A 9672-nucleotide genomic window follows, 5' to 3' on the forward strand; every position below is an offset into this window, starting at 1 on the left:
ACTAAGCACTGATAGACCAAGATTATCACATGCCCAAGGCAGGGAGAACAGTTTCAAAGCTAGGCAGATTAAATACTGGTGCTGCTGGTTATCTTTGTTACTGGAAACTTTAAGAGGAATCATAAAAATGAAGTTGATGGCTCAAGGGATTAGTAATAGAATATGAGCATTGGTTCAAATTTGACCTAGGTAAGTAGCAAGCAACAACCCTAAACCTGTTATCTGCTTGGTGATCGCCGTGAATGAGTCAGTGTTTTCATTCCCAGTGGATACTGCCCACATCACAACTACCTTGCAGGCAGTCTCCAGAGAAGTGCTGGGTATTGGATATCCATGGAGACAGTGCTTGTGCTTTCATTCCTGCAAGCAGACCCTCCACATCAATGCACAGTGGAGGGGGAGCTTGCACTGCCATCCCCTGTGCTGTAGGCAAAAGAGGCTTGTAGGGCTAGGAAACCAGCAGTCTTTTTTTTTTTTTTTTAAAAGCACAGAGCATAGTCCCTGTCTGCAGCAGTCAACATAAGATGGATATCATGAAATTGCAGCAGGGAAGAGGAGATTCCTTACATTCGCTGACACAGGTTTAAAGGGTAAAAAAATCAATGGGTAGAACTATCCCCAGGGCTCTAGCTGTAAAGGAGAATATTTACACCCAATACGCTGCACAGAAACAGATAATCCTTGGGAAAATCTTAGACATTGTCCCTCCCAAAGCTTCAGTCAGCATCCCCACAGATTACTTGCCAGCAATGGGAGGCAGAGCTGCCTTATTCGTGAGTTAGATGATTCCCTTGTTGCTCCGATCTCTGTTCTGCAAGCCCCACCACCATTGTGAATGCAAACTGGCCAGCGAGAGCAGCATGTTATTTGTGATGCTAAATGCTGCAAGGAGCAGTGTTGGAATTATACCCCAGGTGATCATGAAGGAGCACCTGCCTCTCCTCACCCTAGTTCATGGCATAATGGGAAGTCCTGTTGGGGCTGCAGCCTCCCTCATTCTGGTGGCAGCACAGGGGAGCTTGAAGCCGGGCAGCTTGCATGTAGTTAACATGAATATCCCCTTTACATGGGCTACTAGCCACTATGGATGAAAACTCTGGACACCTGTCTGCTTGAGTTCTGCCACATTTCAGTTGTTCTGTGGTGCAGTTACAGGTCTGATCCTGAGAGGGTGTGTTGAATCCACAATTTGTCTTCCACTGAGTCAATGAGAGTAGCAGGTACTCTGCACTTAGCCAAATTAGGGCAAAAATTGACAGGCAAGAACCTTGCCTACTGAATACTTCATGTCTATGGCCCCTTTCACTGAAGGGAATCACAGCACTTTACTAGCATTAATGATGCCTTCTAATAACCCTGTGGGGTAGGCTTAATTCCATTTACTGTTTCTCAGATGGGGATACAAACATAGGCTAGGAGGGAGGGATAGCTCAGTGGTCTGAGCATTGGCCTGCTAAACCCAGGGTTGTGAGTTCAATCCTTGAGGGGGCCATTTAGGGATCTGGGGCAAAAATCTGTCTGGGGATTGGTCCTGGTTTGAGCAGGGGGTTGGACTAGATGACCTCCTGAGGTGCCTTCCAACCCTGATACTCTATCATCTGTTCTCTTCATAAAACCCCATGGAGTGGAGAAATCAGAGGTGAAATAATTTGTCCTATTTTGATATCAATAGGAAATAGATAGGAATACTGATTCTTAGAACTACATTCATCATATACATTAAAAGATTAAAAACTCATGCTTTTCCCCTCCCTACATGACTACAAACATCCTAAAGAAATTGCACAAATAAGATCAAAATGTTAGATGTGACCTTCAATGAGGGGAAAAAAAACATGAAGCAAAAGCACAGACATGAAATTAGGCCTGAGAAATACATGACAAATCAAAGCAGTCATGTAAAGTGTAAATATAAAAGAAAAAAGAGAACACTAACTTCTGCTATTGTTACCAGCTAACCACTCAGCGCAGTTACAATCTGCTCTATTAACAAACAAGTAGCCAGAATTTGCTGATGAGCGAATGCAATAGGCAGATGTTAACTGAGGATATTGAATTAAGCACCGTTTTGAGATCTGCAGAGGGATGTTAGTGGTGCAAAGGCCTTGTGCTGATCCTCTGCCCAGGTCTGAATTTCACACTATTGTAAATATTTGATTCTGAGGGCGAGATATTTGGAATGTATTGGTTCCAAGAAGCTAAACATACACCGAGACACTTTTAATGAGCTTTTTTTAATAACCTGAATCATGTCCTGAAGTCCCAATTCAGTTAAATCATAAAAATGATATGAAATCAAGCTTCAGTTTAATTAGAATGAAAGGTTATACATAGGATCAATATTGCAGACAGTGAGATAAAATACACCACCTGCTGAATGCAACTAACTCGGAAAAAAACACAGTATGGTATTGTTTTAACAGGTTTGGCTTGAAAGGGTAATAGAGGGTCAAATCATCTGAACACTTTCTCAAAGCTTTGATTGTTTATATGTTCTCCAAGGAGCCCTTGGTACCATAGTCTCGGGATCAGATGTTTGCTAACAGGAGGTATTAGCGCCCTGTTCACTTACAGAGATGCCACCCATTACAATTTCCATGCCACCCTCTATCTACTTCCATAAATCACTGCTTATGTTGAAATAGCTCAGGAGACGACACACTTAGGATGCTCACCAAAAAACCCCAAATAGTTTTAAAACATCAGCAGAAAATAGAGACCCAGAAGATACTGTCACATGTCACACAATGTCACATGACCATTTGGGACCCAGAAATCCGTATAAATTTAAGGAAAAAAGACTGCATGCTATATCTTTAATATCTTGCAATAATTCTAACAATTTAAATCTGTCTACATAGACAAAGTCCAGCAAAGCAACTAAAGTATTTTAAACAAGCGGTTTTTATTTCACGTTCATCTGAAATTCTCTCTCACCACCATCACACACACACACACACACACACACACACAGAGTGCGGACCTAGCGGCCCAATACACAGTATGGAACTTGACCAGTTAATAGGGGTGAATTTCACACCATGCACCACTTTAAGTCCACAATGCAGGGCCTAGGTATTATTTAAGACTAACACAAGACAAGTGGGATTCAAATGCTGCATAGAACTTAGAGCAAAGGGCCTACCCAAGAGAGAATTTCACCTTAGGAGCATACAGACCAGTCCAGTCTGTGATTATCTATCAAGGATTTCAGAACACAGACAGTATTTTACCACTCTTATATGTAAAACTTATCTGAATTGGCTTCATTACAACCAGATAACACACACTCACACATCATTGCAACCACTTCTACACACAACAAAAGTTCACGGCAGAGATTAAAAATAAATATGTTAAAAGCAGGTGGTTCCATGGGAATTCTTACATCATGCTCCCAATGAGCCCAAACAATTAGCAATCAAATCACAATGTTTAATATCCAGCTAATTAATTTGTGCCATTTGTTCTACTTGAGGTTTTTGTGCTTCTTTCTTTTTTTCTTCCTGCAATGCCCTCTTGAAAGATTAGACAAAGGAACATACAAAATGAGGATATTTATCATGGCTGGAATGAGAGACCTGGATTCCATGATTTGTAATGTTTAAATAAAATCTCCCTGCCTTGAGGCCTTTTAGCAAGTAAGTGGGCGGCAGGTGAATTAATGGTTAAATAGCATTAACAGACAACAGCTCATAGACTTTGGAAGAAGAGATCAAGGATGACACGGAAGGCACAGAATGGAGCAGACTTATGGATTTGTATTGGGGTGCCAGTTGTAAGACCAGCAGAACAGGCTGAAGTGACACAGAGGAAGAAAGGCACTGCCTAAAACTTGAAGGCAATGTTTGCAGATAAACAAAAATGTAGAAGAGGAGGAGGCTAAGACTATGTAAAAAGTGAAAGGAGCAGCAGTCACGAGGTGCCCCTAGAACTATAGAAATTGAGAGACTTTTCCTTACTGTGAACTGTCCCAGTGACAGAGTTTTGCAAGTTTCTGGCAGTTCCTGTGGCACATGTATGGTCCCAGTCCCAGCAGCTACATGACCATATATTAGTTACCCCCTAAAACAATATTCTGTTGGGATGAGATCTCTGAGTTGCCTTTTAGAGCAGGAGAAACATTTATTTCCACAAGTCATGTCAGCCACATGTACAAACTATTGAGCTGCATCTCTTTGTACTGAGTTCACATCAGGGATGATTCTTATTATACTAGAATTGGTCTGATTTCCTGTAGAGTCTCTACAGATTAATCACAGGAACCATCTTTCCAACCATCTCGCCAGCGTTCATCCACCCGGGAGCAGTCGAATTCAGACTTCCCCAACTTCCTGTTGATGTCATTATGAAGCAGGCATAGCCACTGGGATAAATTATTCCTGCTTCTGGCATCAGGCTGACTTGTGCGTAATCTGCAGAGGGAAGAGGAATCAAACGCTGTTTACTACTTTATAGGCACTGATTTCACTCTCCAAAGCAGGTGTGTGGCCCACAGATGGTCAGAGCCTCCCTCATCCTCTATTTTGAGATGTCTCACAGAGACCATAAAGGCCAGCATACCGAGATCTGTATTCATTGCAGGCTGCACCTCCACATTAACGGCTGCAATTGGCTTGGATGCATGTGAGTTAGGTGCACTCCTGAAGCTCCTTATCAGTCACATCCTTGGTTGGGAAAAAATTAGATGCCAATCAAAACAGTTTATCCATGGCAAAAGTATTCAGGCTCATAAATAATTTGATTTGAGAGAATCTCTTGGCAAATTAAGTAAATAATAATGAGCATCTTTTCTATATTGGGCTCCATCAAGGTGTTTTAGTCACTAACGAGCTCTCAAATACAAAACTATCTTTTTTTGCACTAGATAATTCCATTTGTGGGTAATGAATTGGCGTGGGTGTACAGAAGATGAAGCTCCGCCCCCTAGCAAACAGACTATATATCAGCCCTCCTCATGTATTGTATTCAGCCATTCCTTCTACTGCCTGAGCTAGTGTAAGCTGATTCTTTCAGTGTTTTTGGAAGCTCAAAATCATTGATTCTATTTCCCCAATGTGACACAGGCTGGCTAGCAACCACAGAATCTGCATTATGCAGCTGCTAATGGTGATAAAGTGGTACCCCTCCACAGCAGTAAAAACATCATTACTGGAGTAGCTTTTTAAGATCTGTTTGCTCCGGTAAAAGACAAGAGGATTTCTCATCTCCATGTAACAATATGAAGCTCTGTACTGAATCTTTAGTCACCTTTTGAAAGAAGCACGCAAACATTTCTATAAACTTCTTCATGCAGTTCACTTTTCCTGCTAGGTTAGGATATTGATTTGATACCAGAGATTCTTAGCTTTGTGTGACGCTGTATGGAATATGTGGAACACTTTATAATATTGTTAATAGCAATATTATAAAATTGCAAGGAATCTGACCAGATATGACACGTGGTATCTGTTAAAATGTTATGATTGGCCAAGTAAGTTAATCTTGTTTGTATGTTTGTATCATCTTTTTATTGTGAGTTATAGATATGTATGGTATATCCATATTTCAAAACTTGTGCTGTGTTTCTGGGTGACACCCCCAGACAGATTGGCATCAGCACTGCCTAGCCTGTCATCGGTGGTACAATGAAGCCATGGAAAGGAGCCTGGGGATACACCTTGTGAGTCAGCAAGACATGTAAGGGCATGCCTGTGGACAGACAACTCCAAGGCTTTTCCATGCCATGTGCTGTGAAGCTTGTGTTTGGGACAAAGGAAGTACAAGCCACATGGCAAAAGAATATAAAGAGTAGCTGCATCTTCTCCATTTTGTCTTCGTTCCTGCTTCTTACCTCTGGAGTAACTTTTCTACAAACGAAGCTCTGAACAAAGGACTGAATGACCCATCCAAGCTGTGGATGTGTTCCAAAGGGACTTTCAAGCCAGTGAACTCACCAACACTGCTAAGAACCTGATAGATGGACTTTGTAGTCTCATGTATGTACCTAATTGCTTTACCATTTAACAACTCTCTTCTTGTTCTTTTTTCTTTATAATAAACCTTTAGTTTTAGACACTAAAGGATTGGCTGGCAGTGTGGTATTTTGAGTAAGATCCAACCTAATATTGACCTGGCAACGTGGCTGCCCTTTGGGGTTCAGAAGAACATTTTGTATAGTGAGCAGAGTTTGGGTAGTGAGCTGGGAATGAGTGACAGGGGATGGATCACTTGATGATTCCCTGTTCTGTCAACTCCCTCTGGGGCACCTGGCATTGGCCACTGTTGGAAGACAGGACACTGGGCTAGATGGACCTTTGGTCTGACCCAGTGTGGCCATTCTTATGAACCAGCAAACAAATAAAACTCCTTTCACTAGTTCTTGGAGCTACTGTGCTGTCTGACAGCAGTAGAGTGTTTGTCCTCTGAATGTATATGTCCTGTGTCTTTGTTTATGATTTATTCAATCATAAAACTACATTTTTGCAACACAAAATACAATACAGAATAGGCATAAAGATACCAACTACTGGAAAAGTTGATCTGCAAACCAGACCATTAGAGTCCAACACTTTAGGTTGATCTCTTTACCTGTAGATATATTTTTAAAAGACTCACCTTTCCCTCAGATCTTCTGCACATTCATCACAAGGGAAAAACTTGGAAAATAAGTTAATGAACTGTGTCATATCTTGCTGCTGGGAATTGCTTGGGTGATCTGGGTAATATGCTGCCATAGTGTGAAGGAAAGACCATGTGCTTCTCCCAAGTTCTTCTCTGTCTAGAGGACAATCTGGAGGCTTCTCCTTCTCCTCTTCAACATATGCTTCCTGGGTCAGAAAAATAAGAGGGTTATGTGTGCACATTAGTACTCGGGATAAAAAATGAACATACCTTACACTAACCCCATATGCTTTGTGTTTCTAGCGCACCTTCAATTCAAGGCCCACACAGATATTAGCTAATTAAACCTCCTTTTAAATGAGGTGGACAAATATGATTACTCCCCTTTTTGTTGATAGGGGCACAGGAAGGTTAAGTAACTTGCCTATAGTCTCATACTCCTTCTGTCCATCAACCATGGCCTGTGAAGGGGAGGTTCTAGGTGGGGGGGTGTCTCATTCCTACCCCCTGTCAACCATAGCCTGTGAAGGAGAGTTCGGGGGTGGGGTGTCTCATTTGGACTCCCCCGTTAACCACTGCCTGTGAAGGACTGTGCTGGGGGGCGGCGTGGGGAGAGGTTTTCATTCGTACTCCCCCATTAACCATTGCCGGTGAAGACAAGTTTTTTTTGGGGGGGGTCTCATTCATATCCCCCCATCAACTATTGCCTGTGAAAGGGAGTCTCATTCCTATCCTCATCAACCATAGCCTGTGAAGGGCTGTGCTGGCGGGGTGGGGGTTCTCATTCATACTATCCTGTAAGGGGAGTCTTGGGGAAGTGTGTGTCTCACTCATATGCCCCCCTCCATCACTGAGTGAGGGGGGAAGGGGGCTCACTCGTACTCCCCTGCCAACCATTGTCTGTAGGGAGAGGGGTCATTCCCAGGGGGTGGGGAACTCGTGAAGGGAACCATCCTCCCCCTCGCGGCGGGAGGGGCATGGGGCTCGCTGGGGCTCATCTCTCCTCCCAGCCCCTCCCGCGCTGCTCCCCGGCCGCCCCCTCACCCCGCTCTGCGAGGCCGTCTGCTTCCGTTGCTCCCGGATCCAGCTCCTGAAATCCGTGCAGGCCCGGCACGGCTTCTTCCTGGGCTGCTGCTCCGCCCCGGCGCCGGGCGGCCCGGGCAGGGGGAAAGGGAAAGGGCCGGGGCCGGCAGCCGGGCCAGAAGCCGGGTTTCCTCTACGCTCACTGGGCGCCGCCATCTTGGAACCGCAATGCATGTTGGGCCGGGTGGCATTCTTCACCCCCCGCCTTGGGCAGGGGAGGCGGCCTGGCAGGCGGGAGAGATGTCTCTGAGTGAGGGATGGGAGGAGGAGGGAGCAAAGATGAAAGGGAGGAAGAGGTGAAGGAAACAGAAAAGAAAAAATTCTCTTGGGGGTTTCCCTCTTCCGCTGACCTTGGCCTACCCTAGAGCAGCAGCTACAGAGAGTGAAACTGAAATAGGATAGTATCAGAGGGGTAGCCGTGTTAGTCTGGATCTGTAAAAAGCAACAAAGAGTCCTCTGGCACCTTATAGACTAACAGACGTATTGGAGCATAAGCTTTCGTGGGTGAATACCCACTTCATCAAATAGGATAAAAGAATCCGCAGGAGCCTACGCAGATTTGTCGGTAGTTAGAACCTGAGCAGTATAGACTGACTTTGAATAACATCCTTGCATCCATTTCTTGCCATAGGTGAAAAACATAAAAATATTCTCATTTACAAAATGCGGGTTATCCAAGTTTTAGACAGGGCTACCCAAAATGGCTGAAGTTTGAAATTTGGTTTGGATGTGATGCTCACTGAGGCTTTGTGCCTTTGCTTGGTTTAGAAAATAAAACTGTTTTGAGCATGTACAATACAGCATAACCATGTAAATCCATGTTTGTAGTTAGCAGGGAGAGACCCATGTTTAAGTTTTTAAACAAAAATGTTACAGTCCCCCATGTTCTCAAAAACTTAATTGAGGCTAAAGGTGATTTCATTATTCCAGTGCCCATTAATTGGTCTGAGATGCTGGGATCTCTGAGTAAAGGAAACAAAAAGATGGAAAACACAACTTAAGGTCATGCTCCTGTGAACATTTATTAACATATTGACATCAGTGGACTTATGGAATATTTAAAGGCTTGATCTGATAAAACTTGTCACAATTTCTGACATGACTTGTGACCGTGTTCCCATGACAGGCCTAAAGTCCTAGTCTTAGCAGCTACATAATCACTTACAATTGGGTTCTTTCCCTGAGAATTCAGTTGGAGAATGAGCTCTCTGAGTTGCAGGTGAAAATAGGAAGCTTCTTGAGAAAATAAAGACATTTCAGACACATGTACACATATGTTTACTTGTATTGTTTTTAATTATATTGCACCAGGTTCAGTTCTTATTGTATTTAAATCATCATAACATCAGTCTTATTTCCAATGGAATCTCCATAAACTAGACACAAGAACCATCTTTCCAGCCCTCTCGCCAGCGTTCATCCATCTGGGAGCAGTCAAACTCGGGTTTGCCCAACATCTTGTTCACATCGTTATGAAGCAGGCACATCCACTGGGATAGCTTCTTCCTGTTGCTGGTGTCTGGCTTTTTCATGCTTAAACTGCAGAGGTGGAAAAGAATCAAAACACTAATTACTCCAGTCCAGAGTCACTGATTTCACTTGCCAAACAAGGAGTCGCTAAAGTGCTTGCAGAGTTTATAGAGGTGGCCAGAGGCCACCCCCATCTTCAATACAGAAATTGTTCTTACAGAAAATATAGGTCCCATGCTCCATCTTGATCTGAGCCACCTCAACTCATCAAGGTGAAACACACCATGCAGATTCTTGTATCCTCTATAGTTCATATCTTAATAACTGATAACTCTCATTAATGATGAGGCGTCTGCAGTCTGTTCCGTTTTATAGCCCTTCAGGCTCCTGGCAAGTTATTGATGCTAACTCAAGCTAGGCAAAGTTTGGATGCCCCCGTCCAAACTGCTTTGCCTCTGCAAAAACCATCACGTTCTCGGAGCTCACTAATACTTTAAAATATTCCTATTGATCAGT

At 43.4% G+C, this 9672-nt stretch overlaps 1 protein-coding gene across 1 annotated transcript; it reads right to left on the reverse strand.

The window, feature by feature from the left end:
- Positions 1-2234: 2234 nt before the first annotated feature.
- Positions 2235-7860, reverse strand: GFER (growth factor, augmenter of liver regeneration). Its single transcript, XM_024212442.2, has 3 exons — positions 7648-7860; positions 6598-6809; positions 2235-4415 (listed from the first exon to the last, which is right to left on the reverse strand). Exons 1-3 carry the CDS (start codon positions 7858-7860, stop codon positions 4253-4255), a joined length of 588 nt encoding a protein of 195 aa, XP_024068210.2. The 3' UTR covers positions 2235-4252.
- Positions 7861-9672: the final 1812 nt, after the last annotated feature.

This window comes from Terrapene carolina, unplaced genomic scaffold (assembly GCF_002925995.2).
Source record: "Terrapene carolina triunguis isolate 2854851 unplaced genomic scaffold, T_m_triunguis-2.0 Scaffold93, whole genome shotgun sequence".
NCBI classification, from domain to species: domain Eukaryota; kingdom Metazoa; phylum Chordata; order Testudines; family Emydidae; genus Terrapene; species Terrapene triunguis.